General features: G+C 36.1%; 2 protein-coding genes across 2 annotated transcripts in view; both read right to left on the reverse strand.

Moving 5' to 3' along the window:
• Window positions 1-6,208: 6,208 nt before the first annotated feature.
• LOC307161627 (NACHT, LRR and PYD domains-containing protein 3-like) overlaps window positions 6,209-25,784 on the reverse strand; it is a 177,691-nt gene continuing 158,115 nt past the window's right edge. Inside the window, exons 15-19 of the mRNA XM_079876483.1 lie at window positions 11,940-12,113; window positions 8,810-8,983; window positions 8,235-8,408; window positions 7,845-8,006; window positions 6,209-7,107 (exon numbers count right to left, since the gene is read on the reverse strand). Coding sequence (XP_079732609.1) covers window positions 6,978-7,107; window positions 7,845-8,006; window positions 8,235-8,408; window positions 8,810-8,983; window positions 11,940-12,113 — 814 coding nt within the window. The 3' untranslated portion in view covers window positions 6,209-6,977. The remainder of the gene's footprint in view (window positions 7,108-7,844; window positions 8,007-8,234; window positions 8,409-8,809; window positions 8,984-11,939; window positions 12,114-25,784) is intronic.
• The window catches only part of LOC307161253 (NLR family CARD domain-containing protein 3-like), a gene marked incomplete at its 3' end in the record, with an annotated part of 52,667 nt that continues 39,932 nt past the window's right edge, over window positions 13,050-25,784 (reverse strand). The window contains exons 5-7 of the mRNA XM_079875877.1: window positions 18,166-18,336; window positions 14,940-15,113; window positions 13,050-13,134 (exon numbers count right to left, since the gene is read on the reverse strand). Coding sequence (XP_079732003.1) covers window positions 13,050-13,134; window positions 14,940-15,113; window positions 18,166-18,336 — 430 coding nt within the window. The remainder of the gene's footprint in view (window positions 13,135-14,939; window positions 15,114-18,165; window positions 18,337-25,784) is intronic.

Consider the following 25,784-nt stretch of genomic DNA (forward strand, 5'->3'; position numbering starts at 1 on the left):
AAAAAAAGGAGAGTAAATTTTGCCTTGACAAAAGGGCACTTTGGGCACCAAGGGGCAAAGGGGCAGGTGCTCAAGCACCCAATTTGTTAATAACGTGTGAATAAAACGTTTCTGTGCCGCTAGATAATCGTATCTCTGCTATCAAACTACAAAAATGGCCGAACGGGGTGGAGTTGAACCGAGTGTCACCTCTGCAACCTGGAGAGGGGGAAGGGGTATGAAGTGTCTCAATTGCATTTAAAGAGATCGCACCAAAACGAGTTGCTCTAAGACGCACATCAGAAAAGGGGTAGAAAAGGGGCCTGTGGAGCTATAATAATGAGGAATTCAGACCCAAGCATTGCAGTTCCGCTTTATATAGACTACAAATGTATGATTTATGTAAAAAGGAACGATTTAAAAGCATGATATGTCTCCTTTAATATAAGTACATGGTAAAATATTTTACCACTTGCTTGAGCAACTTAATATATAATTATATAGAAGTAATGCATTTAATAATATGTTGTTTAAATTGTGTTTAAACGTGAATACATCTATTAAAGAGTGTATATGTGTACAAAGAGAATCGCAATGCTGACAAAAAAACTTTTTTTAAATAAAAGTTGCTGATAACTTCTGGATTTGAAATACAAATAGTGAGTATGTATTTGTGGTATAGCCTACAGCAGCGGATCAGTTACGCACTGCAAACGCAGCATACAGATGGTGGACAACCAGAATGAGACTTTTACCGCCGCCGTTCCCGCGGCGGCAAAATTGGGATGTGTATTTGCTGCCTTTTACCACTGAGTGGCGCTGTAATCACAGACTTTTAAAAGTGTCCGTTTATTCTCTTTATGACGTAATCTGCCGCGGCAGTAATCTGAGCTGAGGTCACAAATAAATTCAAGATAAATATTGTGGTTAAACGAATTCAAATTCATTAAATTTAAACAAAGTAGACACACGTTAACATTGTGTGCCCAGTTTTTCTATAATTTAGAAAGGCTATGTCAATAGGTTACTTGTCATTTACTTCGTGTTATTTTAATGTGTTTGTAGATTTATTAACTGAAACATAACAGTGAAATAAATTAAAATAATTTACCGTAAAATTAAAACATTTTCAGGACTTGCAGTTACTAACCGATGTTAGTCGGTTTAAGCATTCTTTGTTATATTCAGAATTAAATAGGCTTAGGCCTACATGTTGTTATGATTATCAATTGAATTCTTTAATAAATAATCAACCACAATGCCTATTACTGCCGCAGCAAAAATAAACCAGTCGAATTTCAAAGTCGTTCGCGAAATGACTAGGCTATACCGGGTGGCGCAAGTGACAGGGCAAAACAGCAGCAACTGCGGCATTTTAAAAGGTAAGTTTCCTATCTGTTTATTTAAAAAAAAAAAAAAAAACATGGCGCAAGATCTTGTAAAAAAAAAAAAAAAACTTTTTTTCATTATTTGAACAAAAATGAGACTGATTGAATATGTAAAAATATAAACAAACAAAGCAGAGAAAATAGTAGACCTAGGCTATACAGACTATAGCTCTGTGGTCAATGCATTAACAATAGCCTCTCGGAGCTTCAAATGATCTGAAATCGAATCTCAGTGTAGCCGACAGTGTTTATGTTTTTCCGTTCTTGATGCTTAAATATGCATCTGTTTATTAAAGTCAATCATCTTGTTTAATTATCAATTGTACATTACAACATAAATTTGCTACATTCCAGTTGAGCCGCTGCAAAGACGACACATCTGATGAAGGAAGACTGTCAGCCGATTGCACCAGAAAATGAAGATGATGAAGCTCGTCTTTAATCTGCTAAATTATTTTGTGTGTGTGTGTGAGAATCATTCATGAGATTGAGATGACTGACAGTGATACCCGGCCATAGCAACGGAAGACATTTTTCAAAACAGATCGAACAAATCAGAAATATACTTTCAATACAGTATTGCTTTCAATTAAAAAATAAACAATGAAAATGTAAAAGAAAAAGAAAATTAATTAAGTTTAAAAACCCATCGCACATTTCAAGGTATGAATAAAGTGTCGGGACAGTTTATTTATTTAAACAGGGTTCCATCGATAGAGTTTATTCCCTTTGTGATGCAAAATAAGAAACACAGAATCTTATTCTTGCAACATTGTCAAAGAAATTGCAGCTAAATTAAAAAATTAAAACGGTACAAAACGAAAAAAGTTCAAAGCAACATAAATTAAGAACAGGCGTTTTTCTTTGCCTCTCTCGCGCTGGATATTTTTTTAGTAAGTTTGGTCTCCCTCACTGCGCGCGGCGGGTCTTTCTCGAAATTAAGCATTTCAGCGTAAAAAAACACCATACAGCTGATAATACTGTATATGTCGCTGTGTGTCATCCACACAAATCACGAAAGAAAAAACTGTAACAAATAGCTTTTGTTCCTTCAAAGATACAACATGCCTTGCTGAATTCACCTTACAATAAAACGAGGTGGGTCGTGAATTAAAGAGCTCTGTATCTGCTAAATTGAAATTGTGTGTGGAAAACCTTTAAATACAATCAATAAAACTACAATATATAATTTAATAAGATATAGGGCCTACTGTACATAGGCTATGGACTTTTGGAGATTTTGAGATTAATCCTTAAAAGAATTTTGCATTTGCCTGCTCATCAGGCTGGCTCCGACACTCCATAAGAAAGACGGAACATTAACACCTCTGTCCTGCACCCCCACGATAAAGCAACTATTGCCTTCTCCAAACCCCCCACAGGCTAGCTGAGTTTGCAAAACAAAACAAAGAGTTTGCCACTCGTCGTGGTGTGCCAAAACACTTAATTATAAACTTCAATATTTCATTCAAAACAATCTCAAAACGCTTTGTGACATTTTGAAAAGCCGTGGATGCATTACTGCCACTGGAACCATGAACGCAACAGAATACTGGTTCTGATTTTATTGTTTGTCGTTTAAACGTCACATACATACACACACACACACACACACACACACACACACACACACACACACATATATATATATATATATATATATATATATATATAGCCTATATATATATATATATTTTTTTTTTTTTTTTTAAAGAACTGCTTTTGAAATTACGATTGGAATTATTATAGGCTACAGAAGTAAAGTCATTGTATAATATTTGTTCCTTAGTGTAAAATGGAAATGCATGGTGATTTTATTTTGAAAATAGGCTATAAGCAAAAAACTATGTTTTAGAACTAGACAAATCTCTCTGCATCAACAATAGACTATAAAATGCATTAATAGGCTAATATAAAAATATCAATAGTCCAAGTTAGTTCGGGATTCGAACCAGTGTCATCTAAATGATCGTAACGTAAGTTCAACCACTCGGCCACGATTCACTCGTTGCGACATGGCCTAACGTTCCAGTGTGTGTTCGCTCACACGAGCGAGAAGCGCTCTTCATTCAAATGAACGCGCCGCCGCGTTTGTCGAACACTAATTCAACATGCCAGAATAAAACCTGGCTTTAGAACAATGCATAGCGCCACTCGTCGTGGTGTGCCAAAAAATTTACAATAATTTAGTTTAATTTATTTCAGTGTTAATGTTTGAGTAAAAAAAATCCTCTACAAATTAAATTAACACAAAGTCGGCTATAAGAGTCCTTTATAGGCTACGTAAAAAAGCAAAGGGCTTACAGTCTTAACATTTAGGCTACTTTGCTTAAATTCGATACATTTATTTTCAGTAGGGCCTAATAAATTTGTAGGGATGTAATTTCAGTATGCTTTACCAACGCTATGTATTCAATTAAAGTTCCAAGAGGTCTGGTCTCTATATTTCCTTCCCAGCTGACACTAATATGCACAGCAAAAATCACAACTTGTGCTTGCTGGAACGCAAGTTATTTAAGGTGTCTCAACTGTACACAGTCTACCCTACAGTGTGAATTCGTTACAAGGTTTCATTAAATTAAATTAATGTGCAGCAATTTGTACAAATTTGTAGCCATTAAATAATCTCATTTAGTATCATATTTGTTAAAATATTATAATGTTATTTTTTTCCATCTATGTTGAATATGAAAAGTGAACAGCACGAGTAAGATAGGATGCATTATATCGAGAGATGATATGGAGTGGGTCAGACATGATTTTGACCACTTCATTAAGTTTTGTTTAGTAGAAAACCTTTCTTTAAAGTGAATTTCGTTTTCTATAAATTGTATCTTCATTTTAATAAAATTTTCATCAACCAATTTCCTGGATTTAATAAGTAAGAGAAGCAAATATAACAGACACTAATCATGGAGGCGCCCGAGCGGTGACTTGCATTGCACGTCAGCTGAAGCGCATCTCATCCTCCTAACTTAACGAAACTCAGCGTATGCCTCACACAGACATGATAAATACATCAAATACACAAAGCTTGAAATGTCTTCAAACGAAATAATTCAAAACGAAAAGAAAAAGGCTACTCTCTGATTATGTCTTTATGTGCATTTCTCTCTAGGTGCGTTCACTACAAATATGGCGATCGTCAACTTCATCTTTGCAGTCGACACTGTCAGAAAACACTAGTTTATTGATAAAAATCAAGCACGAATGCACATTTACGGATTTACAAATGCACATCTTGCTTTTTGCACGCACACATATTATGTCGAAAAAACGAAATATTATGTTGAAATAACATTATTATTAATAATACATCTTTTAGAATATTTGATTAAATGCTGATTGTTGCGCTTGTTCAATTTAATAAAATTAAAACTTTAATTGTGATAATTAAAATAATTGAAAATTAAATATTTAGTGGCCAAGTTTTGCTAATTTATTATATAGGCTATTATATGCCTATTGCCTATATTGAGTAGGTATATATATACAAGGCATATATTAAGTTATTTTAGCTGTTATGAGAAAAATAAATCTAACGAAATCTAAAATCTAAATCTAATAAATCTAAAAAAAAATTCTAACGCCAATTCAACATGCCAGAATAAAACCTGATTTTTGAACAATGCGTAACGCCACTCGGCCTGGTGTGCCAAAGCACTACATTTTAAACTTCAATGTTTAATTCAAAACAATCTCAAAACGCGTTGTGACATTTTTTAAAGCAGTAGCCTATATACATTAAGGGCATTGAAACCAGGATCTTAACTAAAACGCGTTCCGCGTAATCTCTCAAAAATTATGCCACACTACTCCATGTATTTTTTTTTTTTAAGGACTGCTTTTGAAATCACTATAAATTACTATGCAATTGTATCGCTCACGAGAGCTCTTCGTTTATCTAATTCCTCAATAGAATAGTAAAAATATTCAGCATCATTGCTCCTAATATCGTCTCTATTTTTAACTTTTGATTCTATTTTTTCAGTTCTAAAATTGATTCTATCTTTGGTTCTATTCTGTTGTAGCCTAATAGGCCTATTTATATATATGAAAAATATGCCTATTAGGCTTAGGGTTTTATATTTAACCCACTTACATTTTAAAATACGGCAATTGCTGCTGTTTTGCACAATGTCCCTTTGCGCCACCTGGCGGTCATTTCGGGAACGACTTTGAAATGCGGCTGGTTTATTTTCGCCGCGGTGATTTCAGCTGCCGCGGCGGTAATAGGCATTCTGGTTGTCCACCATCTGTATGTGAAAGCACTATTGCGCGTGCTGCTCCTGCACTGCATACGCACCGCACACGCACACGCACTGCACACGGAGTATGTGTGAAACGGGCGTAATGGTTAATCCATATTGCAACACGAACTGGAAGTAAGCAACAGTAATTTGTAGCTAGTTTGAACTACAGAACATAAAGATCTCCCTCTTTTCGTTTTATTTATTTTTTTGCTGCAGATGAAATGGTTAAACGTCTGTTTTCACGCAGGCGCAGTGAGGGGAAAAAAACACTGAGTTTAGGGCAATCGGTTCTTAGCTCTGCTTCAACTGTGCGATATAGTCACGAGGAGCGACCAAAATTTCTGACATGACAGAAATTCATCCGACCATCCGATTGCCGGTCGTGAGAGGTTAATCGCCTCTCGTTTCCCCCTGTACACTGCATGAACACTGCACGACAAAGCTGATAATCGGCCCGACCCGAAAAAGAATCGCACGAGTCGGAATTCGGCTCAAAATCAGACGAAAATCGCAGTGTATGCCCGCCTTAACTGATGTTATGAAGTGTTAGTGCTCCTGTCGCTCATAACTTATAGTTACATACAAGATCAGGGAAAGATTCCAGTTCTTTAATGACAAAAAAACATAATAAGAGGACATACATATCATGGGTTTGCGTGCATCATAGTATGAGATTATATACACAGGGGAAAAAAGCACAATGACAAGGTTAAATATATTTGAATATATACATTTTGCATATAAAATAAAGAAATTAACAACATATTCAAGAGATGACGATTTTGGGTTTTCGTAATAAGAAATAATATCTTTAAGGATAAAACTGTGGGTCACATTATAGGGTTAAAATATAAGAACTTAAATCCACCCTAAATGTATTGGTTATACTGCAATCACAAAATAAATGGGCACTTGATTCTTCAACAAAACCACAAAATGAGCAAGTTTCATCAATATCAAGATATTTACAGATAGATGAATTAAAGCTGTCGCTCATGTCTTTAAGTTGTTGCGCTTGTGATAATGTTGTAGGTCACATGATAATGTCAACATGGCGGATGATGTACGGCTCGCATTCATACTTAATGCGATCAGGCTATATAGTATCTACTCTTTTAGCGCTCGTTAAGCAATTATATTATAAATAATTATTATACAAACTAAACCAACATTGATCATTCAATATCAATGTTTCTAAACTGCATGCTAACACACACGCTGCTTTATTTAATTGTGAAGTCTGAGTCTCTTCCACCTTTATGAAACACATTTACACATTTATTTCTCCTCATAGACAGTAGTGAGACTCTTCTGTGGATCACCTGATGGTTTCTGCTCCTCTCATGATCATTTCACACTACGATATAACACATCTATCAGAGTCTGGAGATCGATCTTCATCAGGGATGTTTGGTGATCGATCTTCATCAGGGATGTTTGGAGATCGATCTTCATCAGGGATGTTTGGTGATCGATCTTCATCTACTCTGTAAAGTGGAACAGAAGAGAAAACAATCAGTGTTCAGTGGAACAAAGTGCAAATTATTATATTTCAGTTTTTTTTTATATTAACAGTAATTAAATTAACAGTAATTAAATATATTCTATTTAATTACTGTTTTTTTGAGTAAAAATAAGTTAAATTGAATTCCTGTAATCAGATTAATTAGTGACTTTACATGATTTGCGTATGGAATAAACCACAGGGAGCAAATACAAATGTTATTTTGAGTTCAAACACAAACCTTTAGTTAAAGCCGTTTGTCTTCTAGTTTAAACATGTTTGTAGGCTCTTAGTAAATAACTGAGAGTAAAGTAAGTGTAAAGTAGTGTGACGTGTGTCTTGTCACAGTAAAAACACACTAGAGACAGAGACATTTCTCATGTGAGCTGGACGCTGTGAGCTGAAGCTGGAACTGCACTGATTTTAGCAGGAGTGCAGCGTTTCCTACAATCTGACCAAGTCTGTTTTCACACTGAAATAATTCACTTCTACTGACACAGTTAATAAAGCAGGTGTTGATGTATAAAGCTGTGACAGTGAGCTTTTGTTCTCTTTCCTCCTTTGTGTTAAACATTTCAATAACTTCACATTTTGTTCTCAGACAAACCCTTTGTTGCAATAAAGCTTAATGATAATTTCCTTTCACGAATGTTTGAAAGGTTTGTTCACATATCAGAGGTAAATGAAGATCTCTTTAATATCTCAGTGATGTTTCCTCACCTCAGGTCACAGTTTGAGTCTCGTATCACGTCTCTGAGCCGCTGCTGTGAGTCTCCTATCTTATTGTCTCTCAGATCAAGCTCTTTTAAAAACTGCAGTGCTTTTGAGTTAGTCAAAGACTGAGTTAAAGAAGAAACATCTGTAATGCCACAGTGATATAGACTAGAAAGACACAAACAGAGGAAGAGAGATTATCTCACAAACAAATCATGAATGTGAATAATTTTACACAAATATAATGTGAACTCAGACTCATTGTGAGATATTGAGTATAAAGTGTTTTATTTTAAAAAACCCAGAAAGTGCACTGCTATAAACAATGAAACATAAGTCTACAAATAAATAAACTTCAGTCACACTGTAATTGCTGTACAGTATAATGATACTAACTGTAGTTTCTCCAGCTTGAATTGTGGGTTCATCAGTAGATCACTGAGGTTTTTCACTCCTGTGTTTCCTAGTTTATTCCAGATCAGGTCCAGCTCTCTCAGGTGTGACGGGTTTGATTTCAGAGCTGAAGTCAGGATGAGACTCTGTTTCCCTGTAATACTGCATCTATACAGACTGAAGACAGAGAAATAACAATAGTTCACATCTATGATGATCATCTTATTGAAGAGCTACAGCAGCATTTAGTTTCCAATAGTCTGTTTTAAAACCCAGTCACACTAGTTCTGTGTGCTGGAAGACACTGTTTCTTATCTTTCATTTTTAACTATTTATTTGACGTCACTCTTCTTTATTCTCTGTTGAAAAGTCAGATTTCTGCATGTACACAATCAGTACATTGTATCAAATGCTGGAAATTAAACAATTACTATCTAGATAAAAAACACATAAAAATGTGAGCAATAGGGAAAACCCAGAAAGTGCACTGCTATAAACAATGAAACATAAGCCCTGCTGTCTTCAAATAAATAAACTTCAGTCACACTGTAATTGCTGTACAGTATAATGATACTAACTGTAGTTTCACCAGCTTGAATTGTGGGATCATCAGTAGATCACTGAGGTTTTTCACTCCAGAGTCTCCTAGATTATTCCAGCTCAGGTCCAGCTCTCTCAGGTGTGACGGGTTTGATTTCAGAGCTGAAGTCACATCAGAACAATCTTCATCTGTCATATAACACCATCTTAAACTACATTAGCAGAGAGAGAGCAGAAAATAAGACAAAGGGAAAGAAAACTCTTTATTCTGTAAAGTCACATCATCTTCATAAGCAAATAAAACAGACAGAGGAAGAGAGATCATCTTTATTTCACCAGATCACAAAATACTAAGTTTGCACAAATACAATGTTAAAGTGTTTTAGTTTAAACTGATGAAGTGATTTTAAAGGAGAACTCCGGTCAATTTTAACATTTTTTTGTACATTTGGAGTGCTGTCAATACAGAGAACAACGACAAAAATCGGTGTTGCCTACACCGAGTTATTCTATTTTTAAAAGTTGCACCCTGTTGACTTCAATGGGGCAAGTACTAAACCTGCTTTTAGCCTCTTAACCCTCTGGGGTCTAAGGGTGTTTTCTGGGCCTTGGAGGTGTTCTGACATGCTCTGACATTTGTGCTTATTTCTGTTACTTGTGACATTTTCATGGCTAAAGTCTAATTACACTGTATTCAGCACAAACTCTGCTACAATAATATATCAGCAGCATGTGTGTAAAAGTTTGTAGTTTTGAGATAATGACATTTATGCGTGGTTTGTGAAAATACCAAAAAAAATTCTCACTGAAATAAGGTCATGAAACCCATACTGATTATTTCTTCACAAGACTTTTGAAAATTGTATGACGTAGCCTAGAATATTTGCTCTAAAACGATGTGAAAATCATCCTGACTGCTCATTCAGATAAGACAATATATTGATTTAAAAATTTTACGACGTGTTTTGTGTGAAAAAGCTTTATGCGGGAGCTCATTAATATGTAAGCTTTTTACACCTGAGAAAGACAAAGACACTCCCCTAACGGCCCAATTAGGAGCTATCAGGCCCTATCATTCTGAGCAACCTTGCACAAAGAATGAGGAGATTTAAAAAAGAATGGCTTTTAGATTTTTTTGATTTTTTTGATTTATTTACAACACAACATAATCCAAAGATACAAAACAAATGACAAAAAAGCACTCATTGAAAACAATTATCCAAAGACAGAGACCTTTGTGCCATTCCTAAAAACATTGTACATACCTTTCATTTCCAAGGTGTTTGATTTTCACTTTACCATGTTCATAGACTCATGTGAATGTTGAAGTCAGCAGGAGTGGCATCTGGGCCCTGAAAAAAAAAAGAAAAAAAAAAAAAGTGAACATACTGATATCAAGAGAAACTATAGGCCTGCACGATTTTGGGAATACATTTTAGATTTTTCTGGTTAAAATTGCTTTTTAAAATTCACAGAATACACACATAAATGTTTCCAACAATAATATAGGCTAATGAACACCAGGTTTGTTGTGCCTTGTAGGCATAGGCTATGCACAGTGCTGCATAAAATAATAATAACAATAACCATATCAGCCTATAAATCTACCAAAATATTTCAGTAACAACTAAGCTAGAGAAAAATATATTGATTATCATGTTACTTCAAATGTTTCCATTCGTTATGATGATATGAAATGAGATAATAGTAAAAACATGAAGCCGTTTGGTGCTTTTCAAACGCGATCGCGATCCAAATATGATACATTCAAACGCGATCGCGCTCAAATATAAAACATTATGGTTACCATATACGATCTACATTTGAGCAGATATCCACAAACACAGTAACAGTAAACACGGGTCTAAATATTATAATATTCACCATATATCTAGCAACAGTTCAACTGCAATGTGAAATTTATGCAACAATAACAAACTAATATGTAAGAATTTCTTACCTTACATCTTTCTTGTCTTCAAATCGCGTTCTTCTTCTTCTGAGGTAATTCCAATGTAAGCTCACGGCGCGTCTTTCAAACTCGACGAAAAGCAGAGACTTGTGAAGTGTTTTGGTGTTTTGTTTCTGAGGTAACGAGCGCGTTCGCGTTCCATGTGGAGATTTGCATGTGAATGTCTTTTGCGCGAGTGGGCGTGGCCAAATTAACTGTAATGAGCAAGCGTTTGAGAAGCTGGACATCTTGTTGGTTTTATACAAATTACTTAAACAGAGAATATTTGTTTTCAGTTTGAATCCGATCATTTAAAAGTACACACTTAAATGATTATAAAGGTATATGGCTCATAAATGTGTGACAAGTATTCGCTGAGTTTTGTTTCAGTTTATAGACGTGCTCAAGAAAAAAAAGTTCACAGCGACGGAGAGGCAGAACGCACACCCTGTTTATTTTCTTTATTTTACAAAAGCACAATGTTTTGATTTGATTGTAAGTGGACACCTACAAAAGTAAAAATATCACAGATTCTTTTTATATATTTCTTTTTTCTGTATGACCATAAATGACAGAGTAATTTAAGTTTATAGTGCTACAATGTGAAGAAAATCCGGCAAAACGCGCCGGCGCGTTTGTCGACCTCAGAGGGTTAACATCCTTGATGTGTCATTACAAGTGCACAGAAAATGTGAGTGATTCCTTCAGAGTGAACACGAGTGAATCTGACTGCAGTAGTTGTGAAAGATATGTATAAAAATGATGTTATTTAAGCCAGCGCAAATACCTGTGTTTACATCCTGTTTTCGGTTGAAGTCCAAAGTAGTCGATTGTCGAGTTCACGCGCGTGATCATAGGTAACTAAACCTATGCGCGTGAACTCGGCAATAAATAACATCATTTTTATACATATCTTTCACATCTACTGCAGTCAGATTCACTCGTGTTCACTCTGAAGGAATCACTCACATTTTCTGTGCACTTGTAATGACACATCAAGGATGTTAAGAGGCTAAAAGCAGGTTTAGTACTTGCCCCATTGAAGTCAACAGGGTGCAAATTTTAAAAATAGAATAACTCGGTGTAGGCAACACCGATTTTTGTCGTTGTTCTCTGTATTGACAGCACTCCAAATGTACAAAAAAATTAGCTCAATGTTAAAATTGACCGGAGTTCTCCTTTAAGCATTTTGATTCTTGTATGTGAATGTGACTGACCTCAATCTCTCCAGTTTACAGTGTGAATCCTTCAGTACGTCACATAAGTGCTTCACTCCTGAGTTTCCTAGTTCATTCCCGCTCAGGTTCAGCTCTCTCAGGTGTGACGGGTTTGATTTCAGAGCTGAAGTCAGGATGAGACTCTGTTTCTCTATAATTCTGCAATCATACAGACTGAAGACAGAGAAATAACAATAGTTCACATCTATGATGATCATCTTGTTGAAGAGCTACAGCAGCATTTAGTTTCCAATAGTCTGTTTTAAAACCCAGTCACACTAGTTCTGTGTGCTGGAAGACACTGTTTCTTCTCTTTCATTTTTAACTATTTAGCATCTCTCTTCTTTATTCTCTGTTGAAAAGGCAGATTTCTGCATGAACACAATCAGTACATTGTATCAAATGCTGGAAATTAAACAATTACTATCTAGATAAAAAACACATAAAAATGTGAGCAATAGGGAAAACCCAGAAAGTGCACTGCTATAAACAATGAAACATAAGCCCTGCTGTCTTCAAATAAATAAACTATTGTCCAACATTGCAAAGAACCAACAGGAAAATAAACGTGTGCCTGTACTAGCAGTGTACTTGTAGCAAAATCACAAACAGTTTTCATTCAAAAATATAGAATGTACCAGCAGTAATAATAAAGATAAATGCAAACATAATGCTTGTGGACTTACGCATATTCTGAATAATTAGTAACATACAAAGCCGCTCTTATGCACAACTAAATAATAAAGAGTTATGACTTCAAATGTTTGCTGTATACCACAATAAAAAACAGCTTATACAAAAAAAAAAAAAAAGTGAATGAGCATCTGCAGAGAGCACAGTCAAAGTGTAGCTTTTTGTGACTGGCATTGCACTGATACACACTGTGCCTGTGGAGGGCCGTATAACGTACGTATAACAGATTATTTCACCAGATCACAAAATACTAAGTTTGCACAAATACAATGTTAACTAAAATGCAACTAAAAGTAAAGTAATATTATAAATAAATGAGCAATACTCACGTCAGTGTGTTGAGTTGACAGTGTTTATCCTGCAGTAGAGCAGCGATCTGATTCACTTGTGTGTCTCCTAGTTCATGTTCTCTCAGATTCAGCTCTCTCTCTCGAGTAACGGGTTTTTACCCACAACTCTATTCACATACTGACAGGCTTCCTCTGCAGCAGGACTCAAAAACCTGCAGAAGAGTCAATTCAGTTCTCAAATAAATGTCCATTGCATTACAAAAATGATTGATATGATAAAAAAAAATAATTATTGTTTTAAAGACAAGCTTAAGTTAGTTATTTAGAAGTAAAATTTTTCTTTAAATATTTAAATACACAAATAAATATATATTTAAAAGAAACTAGAGCAACACTCAGTCCTAAAGCAAACTCATAAGAACAGAAACGTCTCACAGAGCAGAAGGGCAAAAGTTCACTAGATCATGGTTTTCAGTATGAATACAGAGTGTGAAATTAAGATCTTTCTGGCTTTTAAGCTGGAGAAGTGAGAAACGTCAGCACAGAGAAAACTGGCTTGTGAAACTGTATGTTTGTGAACATCTGGAGACTCATAGACCTGCTGTAGAGAGATGCAGTGAATCTGAGCTTGATGGAAAATAGGGATGCACCGATCCACATTTTTTCACTTCCGATCCGACCCCGATACCTGAATTTGGATATTGGCCGATACCGATACTATTCCGATACCAGAGCTGTGTTTGCTTTAATATTATTATTATTGTTTATTTTATATGCTGAAATAAACTTTTCTCAACAGTAATGATATGTTATGCAAGTTACGTAGGCTATGTATGCATGCATGCATATGTCCCAAAAGGCAACTTGAGGTAAGTATAAGGTCAGAAAAGGAAGTCAGAAAAACAGGAAATCCTGTTAACAGGAAAAATCCCATTCTGAAAACAAATATGCAACTGGGGTTTCAGATTGATTGTCATGTCAATATTTATTACATTCCCAAAATGTCAAATAACGTTACTTGCGTCTTGAAATATAAGAAAAGTGCAAGTGTAACGTTAAACATTTTACACACACACACACTATCTGAAGGGTGATCCTCGCTCCGATGCAGTAAATGCTCGATCAACATCATCATCGTGCAAACAAACAAGCGGATTTTGCTTCAGACGCGCGTCAATTTCGCTTCAAACTTTTGCTTTTTACGCACGTCAATTTTTCTCTGGACGCGCGAATGGATTCAAAATAGACGCGGTAGACTCGAATTTGACGCGCTATTCGCATTTGGTGTGAACGCACAGCAACGTGATGCTTTTTTAAATGTTTGATTGCGTTCGTTGTGTTTGTACGACGCGAGGGAGCTTCAAAATATTCTCAATTACAGCTTTGCAAACATTACATTTTGCTGTCTTGCTCTGCGGTGTTTCCAGTGTGAAGTATATCCACACAGCAGACGTTGTTGGCTAGCCGCAAACTGCGGAATGGATTTCCTGAGCGGGAGCTTGTCTCATAACTCTGTCTCATTGAGCCGCGCCTCCATTCACGAAATTTATTCCACAGTTTGCAGCCAGCTTGCAGACTAGCCGGCGGGAATCACTTTTGGAGTCATTTCAGCAGACGTTAAAACGAGTGCAGACATGACTCATGGATATCGGATATCTCCGCAGGTTGAATCGGGAAAATCCGATACGTGAATTACGCTGGTATCGGGTCCCGATACCGATACTGGATCGGATCGGCCCCATCCCTAATGGAAAACTATTATTGTTAATTATCAAGGTATTCTCCTGAATATCAGCACATACACTGACCCATAATGTCTATTTGACCTGTAGCTCGTATCACAACTAAACTGTGTTGACGATTATCCTCATCATGACAGAATCTACAGCATCTGATCTGATCTTGATCATTTTGATGCAAATTGTCCAGCTTATTAAAAAACTAAAATAATATATTTTAGTTATGAATATTTAGCCTGCTTATAGCTAATTTAGTTAATTATTTGATCCTGTCTCACCTCAGTGTCTTCAGTTGACAGTCTGGATCCTGCAGTAAATCATTGAGCTGCTTCACTCCTGATTGTCCAGGATCATTTCCTGTGAGATCCAGCTCTATCAGGTGTGAAGGGTTTGATCTCAGAGCTGAAGCCAGAGCTTTATAACCTTCTTCTGTCACACTGCAGTTAGAGAGTCTAGAACAGAGAGAAAAACATTCAGCTGATTAATCAGTTAAACCTGAACAATATAAATCCATAAACTGAATTTTATTTTATTCTTTGTACAAATGTAATGAAAGTCAGTTGCTAAAACTGACAACTGAATATGGAGGCAAACAAAAGGCTCAGAGAACTTTAATATGTTAGACATCAACATCCCTTTCAAGATTGCAATTATCTAAAACTGTACAAGGGTGCGTTTCCCGAAAGCATCGTTAGCCAACTATGGTCGCAAGTTCCGTCATTATCAGCATAGTCCAAGGAGTCAGTGTTTCCCGAAACCATTGTTCCAATGAACATTCGCAAACACCATCGCAAAGTCGTGTAGTTGGAACAACAGCTCTCGAGCTGTGGTTAGAAGCATAGTTTCTAGATTGCATGACATGTGGACATAATAAATCCTTATCTTGATCAAAATAAGCAAGCTGACATTCAGTACAACCTGTGTCTTTTATTTAGAATACATACAAATGTCATTTACCTCTTTGAGTTTGTCGAGATTTAAAGCACCTTTTTTGAAGACTGCGCATGTGCGAATGTGCTCTACTAAGTAAGAACGAGCCAATGATTGAATCTGGAAATAAAGCAAAATAACTGAGAAAAATGAGAAATAGTCCTCAGATGCCATGTCTGTAATTTATATCATCTAGCATTAATTCGATCCCAAACTGCTTAATTAAAAGAAGTTATTACTCCACCACATGCGTGACGTCATAAACCAACGTGGTTGAATGACCACTTTACGACAATATGGTTTCGGGAAACGGTTGTGACTAGCTAGTTGATTTCTTCAACGATGCATCGTACTATGGTAGTGAAGCATCGAGTTACGTCGTTGTACGGGAAACGCACCCCAGCTCTGAAAGTCTATGATCTGAATGATCCACAACAAGCAACCTGAAAATGGTCGGAAAATTAGAAAATTAAAGTTTGGGAATGGCCCAATAAAGTCCAGACTTCAATTCCATTATGCTGTGGAAGGACTTGAAACACAGCTCATGCTGGAAAGTCTACAAATGTCACTGAGCTGAAGCAGCTTTGCAAGGATGAGTGAGACAAACGGACCAAAATACCTTCACAGTGGTGTAAAACACTCATAAACTACAGAAAGTGTTTAGTCAAGACTAGCTGCAAAGCTGAAAGAGGAATCAAAGATACACAGCTTCCTCAAAAGCACTAAAACACATTAATCCTGTTATATACAATGTTAAGATAAGTGATTTCTACCAGATCTCACCCTCCTTTCTGAGGCAGATTTACCAGCTCTAACAGAAGCATCTGAATTCTGACTCAACACTAGGTATGCAAATAACGATTAAATCACTAAATTATAAATTACTATAAACAAAAACAGCACAATTAACTTATAAGAAGTAGAATATACATATATAGAAAATACTTTATCCACTAAATACTATAATCCCCTGAAATTATTTGCATTACAGTGCAGCACCAAATGAATGCAGCACAAAATGAATGCTTAATGTCACTACAATATTACTAAATAAAATGGCACAATGACAACCTCGCTTATACTGAACATCAAACTTTTATCAACTAAACAATTAAGACAGATGGTACAGTATACCCCCATTGTAACACTGATAAATGAAGGTCTTTGGATTTTCCCTTAAATTTAAAACAAATGCTTAGTTTGTGGTTCATTAGTATTAATGAAAATACGTCAATAATAAAATAGAACAATTAGGGATAAAACGATAACGATAATTATCGCGATATAATTTTTCTCGATAAAACAATGTCAAGAGGTCGATAAATGTTCAATAATGTTTATGCGGCAAAAGCGGAAACGAAACTCATTTGAACCGAGCGCCACACAGACCATTTATCCGCTCAGTTCAAAGTCCAAACGGCAGCGCGAGCGCGAGCTCATTAGAGCAGATGCATTTACTCTGATCGGTCTCGGTCACGAAATCCAGTGAAAAGCGCTTGAATTCAGCGAGGAACACAAATGTCTCAGTGATTTAAACCAGTTTAAAGGCAGATGAAACAGCGCTGACAAACAGGAGAAACACTCTGCGCAACGATACAGTCAGAAGGCTTTTCCGTCTACAAATTCCCATCATTTACCATGGATTTACTGTAACGTTATCCTAGTAATATTAACTGCACCATGAAATGTGGGATATACATATTGAATTGTATTATATTATTAATGTAGACAATGTATTAAAGGATTAATGGAATATAAATACAGTATTTAATAATGTATTTAGGCTACTGTTTTTCATACAAATACCATAGAAACCATAAAGTTACATTTTGCCATGAGAGTGAGGTGTTACAGGGTATGCCTGGTTTCATCTGTGGTTGTCATGATCTAAATGCATGATACTGGATGACCAATGGTTAAGTTTAATAAAACTCAAACAGTCAGAATATTACATTTTACCAAAAAAATAAATAAATAAATAAGCACATGCAAAAACTAAGAAATTGTCCAATAAATTTTCCAATTTATTTTGTTAAGGAAAAATAACAAATGTTTGAATGTTCTACCTCAGATTTGTGAAATGTTCACCTGTTTGGCAAGTGTTTGTCATGATATGTTCTGACAGTAAAGAGTAGTTTAAAACCACAGTTAACGCTCTGGTTTCTACAACTTTCACTTAGAAGCAAAAATCTGCCTTTAAACTTGAAAGAAATAAAGATTTGACTTTTATCGTGATAATTATCGATATCGACTGATATAAAAAAAATTATTGTGATATTTTTTTTTGGCCATATCGCCCAGCCCTAAGTACAATGATAAAGTCACTTATATTAAATAGTGGACTTTTATTAACAAAATTAATAAGGATGATATGGTATACCCACATTGTAACAAAAAAATAAAAAATCTTTTGATTTAAAAGAAAATGCTTAGTTTGAAAAACACAACAACAAACTTACTTATATTAAACAACGAAATGCAACTTTTATTCATAACTTTTAGCCTCCGGGATAGTCCTGTCAGTCATTGTCATTGATCATACTTTAGTCATGTGACTCCTATGGCTCAACTTACCTCAGTATCTCCAATTTACACTTTATATTCTTCAGTCCAGTGCAGAGCAGCTTCACTCCTGAATCCTGCAGATTATTATTGTTCATGTTCAGCTCTTTCAGATTGGTATCTGATCCAAGAACTGCAGCCAGAGCTGAACAGCTTTTGTCTGTTAAGTTACAATCATTTAACCTACAATAAATTACAACACAGAATTAGATGGCACACATACAATACATTTTATATATACAAATATTAAATACATAGCAAAGAGTCTGAGTTAAACTAACATTCATCTTCAAAAACTACTATTTCCTGTACATTAGTATTTTTATTCATTGACAAATTTCCTGAATATAATGAAGCATGTTTGAAAAAAAATATTTGTTATAAGATTTATAGCTGTAGGATTTCTTCTCTATTTCTGTCACCTGATGGAGTTTGGGTTTTTGTCATTGTTGCCTCTGGCTTCCTTAGTTGGGGACACTTAATATTCAACAATATTATTGACTTGAGCACAGAGACACTATTAGATGAGACAGTTCACACTTTTATGGCAAGTTAAAGGCCTTTCACTATAATTCTAAAAATGCCTTCATTCACATGTACATGTCTTTTTGATCTAAAATATTTAATGATTTAAGTAAAGCTAAGATTACGTAAACCTAAGTTTATTTGTTTTTAATATTTCAAGATTAAAGGGTAACTCAACCCCTGGTCAGAGCCTGACTCCACCCACTGGCAATATTTGAAAAATGCTGGAAAAGCGGAGATAGAGGGGGCAAGCACCGAGGGCGGAGCTGAGCGGGGGGGGGGGGGGGGGGGGGGTTGTGCACCTTAGACCTGCGTTTCAATAGAGCGCACTCTCTGTAGGCATGTTCACATTAGCAGATAATGAGTTGCCATGAGAACGACTGACATCTCTATCTTTTCATACAGATTACATAAACGGATAATATTTGTTTTCGTTTTGAATTAGATGATTTAATAGCAGAGATGTTTATAAAGATTTTATTTCTTATGCCTGTGTGACTAGTATTCATTGAGTTTTGTTTAAGTTTAGAAATGTGCTCCAGAAAAAAAGTTTAAATGATTAAATATATATGCTCACAAGATATGCTCTAAAGACATACACCACTGGAGTCCATGCAGGAGGAGCAGCGTTTGACACTACGTCGCTTTTCAGCGTGAGCTGTTTGGAGAAGCCCATTTCTATGGGATTAATATCCTGCCATGATTCAAAACTGAAAATAAAGTTCTGAAAGTTTGAAACTAAGTGTTCGAAAACTCAAAATCTTACAAAAAAAAGTTTTGCAAGATCGAAAAATAAGATTTGCAAGCATGCAAAATGTAAAAAAATAAAAATATCTCTGCAAACATTATTTTGTTTTTGAGATTTTCTTCTTCAGAACTGCAACATTTTTTTTACAATGTTGCGCAAACAATTTTTCAGAGTTTCAAATTTGTCACTGTTCTCCCACTGTATTAGTTTGTTTTCCAGGTTTGAAACCTTGTGAATGGTGATCTGAAAACCGGTGTGTGAATGTGTGAAAAAAAGTTTTGAAACTCTAAAAACAGAGTTTTGCAGGCTTGCAAAGTGGTAAAAAAAAAATTAAATCTCTGCAAACATAATTTTGTTTTTGAGTTTTCCTTCTTCAGAAGTGCAACACTCTTTTTTACAGTGTTGTGCAATCATTTTTTCAGAGTTTCGAATTTGTCACTGTTCTCCCAGTGTATAGTTTGTTTTCCAGATTTAAAACCTTGTAAATGGTGATCTGAAAACTGGTGTGCGAATAGGTGAAAAAAAGTTTTGAAACTCTGAAAACTGAGGTTCAAAAGGGCGAAACTTATTACATTACATTTGCACTCCTATTGCAGACTATTTTTTCAGAGCTGAGTTTACAACACCCACTTTGCGGAGATACGCCCACACAGTTGCGAGCTTGCGACTCACGTGATTTGTGGCAGCGTTGTCACGCAGCTCTGCTCTGAAACTCTGAAACTCAGACTGAGTGAAAATGAAGCTTCGCAGCCTCGCAACTTAAAAAAAAAAAAGCCTGGAGGGAGGGCCTTCTGCTCTTGGCCAGTGCTTTGCTGTCTGCTGACGTACAGTCCAATCACAAGTCGTATTTACTGGAAAGGTGGGATTGACCGACTGCTCCGCCAATGACGAAACGTAATGAAGTGGTAATAATCATGTCTGACCCACTCCATGTCTCTCGATATATTGCACATCCTATCTTACTCTTGCTCTACACTTTTCATAATCAACATAGATGAAAAAAAATAACATTATAATATTTTAACAAATATGAAACTAAATAAGCTTATTTAATGGCTACAACACGTATAGTAGGCCTACAACTCTCTATTTGTACAAATTGCTGCACATTCAATTCAGAAATTTGCACACATAAGTTGAAAGGCATTTTTTGTGCATAGTAAAACATATCTGCAACATTTATCAAGTTCACGGATAATGGTGCGTGCATTTATTAATTATGATCTTAATGAATAATATAACAAGGACGAATCGTGTAAACTGCGTTGTTTGTTTATTCAGAATGGAATGGATCCGAATGAAGAAACGTAAAAAGAAAAAGTGAACAGTGATGTTCAGAGAAAATGAACAAGAATGAACTTTGGATGGCCTAGGAGGAGTAAGCCTACTACTCTAATTCAACAAGGTTTTAGAATATATAATATTTTATTTTTAAAGCCTATTATCCTGGGCCCCGGTGTGATGCGTGCAAGTGGAGGAGACGCTGTGCACGACACGCAACCTGTTGCATTTTGTAACACAAATACTTGATCAAGGGCCTGGCCCAGCCTGAGGATAGTGGAGGGGAGTGGCTTGGGCAGAGAATCTAAGCTCTCATATATATATGTACTTTATTTAAGAAGCCTGTTTTATAAAAATCTCAATGTTGTACATTATAACCTTTTAGAATTTCATCTTACTTGTTGGCAATATACAGATGGTACTCAACCAGATTGCGGGTGTGTATTTGCAGCCTCTTACCGCTAAGAGGCGCTACAATCACAGACTTTGCCAGTTTATTCTCTCTATTGAGTAATCTGCCACCGCGGCGCGGCTCATTGAGAGTGATTGAAAGCTGGTAGCAGATCAATTCAAATGAAACATTTAACGAATTCATAATCACAATACTGAAATTACTGAAATTAAATTTAATCAATTTAATAATGAAAACATTTTTCAACATAAAACATTGCAATAGAAAAATATTAGGCTACATCAATGAGGCTTTGCACGACCATAAGACATTATCTGAACAGCATTCACATGATATCTCTGTGGTCAACGCATCCCCATGAGCCTCGCGGAGCTTCAAGCGATCCGAGATCGAGTCTCAGTGTAGCCGACAGCGTGTACGTTTTACCGTTCTTGATGCTTAAATATGTATCTGTTTAAGTCAAGCGTTTTGTTTATCAATTGTAGGCTACACTACAACATACATTTTCTACATTCCAGTAGAGCCTCCCCAGATAGCAGACGGATGTGGGCCACTTCAGGCAATGATGCGGCACTGCAGGCCTACTTATGGCCCGGACCAAATATGTCTGAGCCTGAAGTGGCCCACATGTAAAATGGCAAATATGGCCCAAATATTTTAAATCACAAGTGGGCCTTTTTAGGCAAAGATGCGGCACTCATGGCAATGTGTAATCTGAATGTGAGCCTAAAATGGCCCATATGATAAATAATGAATATGGCCCAAATATCACAAACCAAATGTGGGCCACCTATGGCAAAACCGTGGCACAATCGACAATGACTAATCTGGATGTAAACCAAAAATGGCCCACATATGTTTCAGCAAATGTGGCCCAGTTTTCTTAAAACATATCTGGGCCAGTTTTGGCAAAGATATGGCACAGTGGCACTTTCTCATCTGGATGTGAGCCAAAAGTGGCCCACATATAATGCTTCAAATGTGGCCCAGTTATCTTAAAACATATCTGGGCCAGTTTTGGCAATGATATGGCTCAGTGGCATTGTCTCATCTGGATGTGAGCCAAAAATGGCCCACATATAATGCTCCAAATGTGGCCCAGTTATCTTAAAACATATCTGGGCCAGTTTGGGCAAAGATATGGCTCAGTGAGCACTGGCTCATCTGGGTGTGAGCCAAAAGTGGCCCACATTTGATGCTCCAAATGTGGCCCAGTTATCTTAAAACAAATCTGGGCCAGTTTTGGCAAAGATATGGCTCAGTGGCACGGTCTCATCTGGATTTGAGCCAAAAGTGGCCCACATATAATGCTGCAAATGTGGCCCAGTTATCTTAAAACACATCTGGGCCAGTTTGGGCAAAGATATGGCTCAGTGAGCACTGGCTCATCTGGGTGTGAGCCAAAAGTGGCCCACATATGATGATCCAAATGTGGCCCAGTTATCTTAAAACATATCTGGGCCAGTTTGGGCAAAGATATGGCTCAGTGAGCACTGGCTCATCTGGGTGTGAGCCAAAAGTGGCCCACATATGATGATCCAAATGTGGCCCAGTTATCTTAAAACATATCTGGGCCAGTTTGGGCAAAGATATGGCTCAGTGAGCACTGGCTCATCTGGGTGTGAGCCAAAAGTGGCCCATGTATAATGCTGCAAATGTGGCCCAGTTATCTCAAAACACAACTGGGCCAGTTTTGGCAATGATATGGCTCAGTGAGCACTGGCTCATCTGGGTGTGAGCCAAAAGTGGCCCACATATAATGCTGCAAATGTGGCCCAGTTATCTCAAAACACAACTGGGCCAGTTTTGGCAATGATATGGCTCAGTGAGCACTGGCTCATCTAGATGTGAGCCAAAAGTGGCCCACATATAATGCTGCAAATGTGGCCCAGTTATTTTTAAACATATCTGGGTCAGTTTTGGCAAAGATATGGCTCAGTGAGCACTATCTCATCTCGATGTGAGGCAAAAGTGGCCCCCATTTGACATGGCAAATATTGCCCAAATAGTTAATTAAAATTTGGGCCACGTTTGGGAAATATATGGCACAGTCAGCATTGCAGGGTGTAAGTCTAACTTGGCTCACATTCGACGTGGCAAATATTCTTTGTGTTTCCCAAAAATTAAAACCTACGTGGTAAGTCCATTTCTGGATTGGATGCAACACTTCTGACAATGGCTAATTTAGCTTAAAAAGGACTAAGTTTGAAACTGTAATGGCCTGAATATTTAACAATATTTTTTGGTATGGATGGAGCAGACACTTAGGCTGGATGTGAGGCTACATGTACTTACATCTATGACATATGCTATTGCTAACATGTTTTGTAGGTAGAGTTTCTAGAAAAATTCAAGTGTCTGGGATCAAACTTAAGAAGACTTTTTATGGTTTTGGGATGTGCAAGAAGATACTTTAGTTGCTGTTTGTGCAACGCTTGGGGCACAATGATTTTGCCAAGTACATGCTCCTGTATCAATATATTTTGTTGATCTTGGAACAACATTCCTGTCCATAAAAATAGTCCTAACCCTAACCCTAATCCTACAATCAGAGGGAAATGATAATAACATTGATCTAAAAGCATGGTTGTAAGCCTAAACTCGACATAACTGCAAACTTCAAATCTAATTGGTCGAATGCTGTTCCAGGATCAACAAAGATGTTGAGCAAGGAACATGTTGTAGCCTACTCGGTGTAACCTTGCTTATCTTGCTAGCAGTGTCATCTAACTTCTAGAGCAGACCCGGACAAACTTCCACTGGGGCCTCAAGATGACTTAAAATTATGACAAAACTAAATCCACCAAAAATCAAGATATTTCTCATTATTTGGCTATTTTTATAACAAATGTACAGGATTTGTTGTGGAGAATATAAGGGGACATTGAAGTCAAAAAGGTTGAGATTCACTGTTGTGTCAAAGTGACCCCACAAATTGTAATATTTTAAACTCCCTTAAAATATTTAAATATGTTAAATATTTCATATATATATATATATATGAAGAGTTCAGATGCAAAAGCCTCTAAGTGCCATCTGAAATTTTCTTCTAGAATGATCATTTTTATCAAGTTCGTATATTTAAGTTCAATAATCTCACTTAAACGACAATTAATAGGTCATTTTCATTGCCATTTAAGTGAAATTACTGAAATTTCAGATGGCACTTAGAGGCTTTTGCATCTGAACTCTTCATATATATATATATATATATATATATATATATATATATATATATATATATATATAATATTTTTATTCGAAATAAACCTTAAATTTTTCTTACATTTCTGGCTAAAAATAATTTACATTTATACAACTGTCATCTTTAGGCTATAAACAATCTTTATTAAAGATTAAAAAATTATAATACTAATTGACACTATAATTGATGCAATACAATTAAATGAAGATGACAAATCAGCAGAACCTGCTATGAGAAAATATTATTTTGATATTTTTTCTTGAATACTTTTTCAAAGCCCTGCATTCATGACAAAATGTTCCCACTTTTTTGCTGATTAGAGATAGGATCTATTATGTTTAAATAAAATATTTACTGCATATGTAGTTGTCTGTGAAGAAAAAAAAATCTAACTGACGATTTTCCAGTTCACGGCCCTTTAAATTTAAACGTTGCCAGAAAGCGCGAAAAAGGCGCTCAAAACCAAGACGTCAGAGGATTGTCAGGAGGACGGAAAAAAAATGCAAAAAAGTCAAGGTAAGACATAATCGATAAATGTTTCTTTTTGTTAGCGATTGCTTCGTTATATCAAGTTGGAGTCTGCATGTTGTGTTATATAGAGTCGATGGAATAATTTCTATTCGAAGTTACATTATTTTGGCAGTTCAACTCTAAGCTAGATCTATTATGGTTGTCACGAATGCGAAATGAACAAGTAAGTTATCGATTGCTCGGCGCGCCATTACCGTTACATTTAGATTAGCTCATGTTGCTCCCTATCACTCTCCCAACCTTTAGTCAGTTCTGCACGGTTAAAGTATTTAACTCGTGTCTTATTTTGGCACAACAATGAAAAAATAAATATATAATATAGTGTTATTTGACATTCATGTTTATATACATTGGACATAATACTGCACTAGTTGTATTACTTTGTGACAGCAATGTTTCATTAACCCTAGGAATAATGCACAAATAAAAAAAAACTACATGCTTTTTCTTACAATAAAAGCTTTTATGAGATGATTACAAAGTAACAATAATAGATGTTTTGGGTTCAGGTAGACTATTTAAAAGTTGGTTAGGCTATTCCTCTATGTATTTCACATTTTTATTATACCCTAGTAATTATAAAATTAACGTTAGTTTTTTTGTTTTTGTTTTTGTCATTTACTGTTTTGAGTCACCTTAATATGTGTCAATGTGATTTGCTACAAAAAAACTGCTGGTGGGAATAAAATAGCCTACAGTTTAAAACACATCTAGTGCGTTTGCTGCCAAAAAGCCCATTTTTTTGTTTCATCTGACCATAGAATCCGGTCCCTTTTGAAGTACCAGTCATGTCTGACAACTGAATATGCTGGAGTTTAATTTTAGCGGAGCGAGGAGGATTTTTCTTGAAACCCTCCCAAACAACATGTGGGGATGTTGGGGTTGTTTGATACATTTTTTTTTAGGCTTTCTGACCCCAAGACTCAACT

Source organism: Squalius cephalus (genome assembly GCF_949319135.1).
Source record: "Squalius cephalus genome assembly, chromosome: 7".
Taxonomy (NCBI): Eukaryota; Metazoa; Chordata; class Actinopteri; order Cypriniformes; family Leuciscidae; genus Squalius; species Squalius cephalus.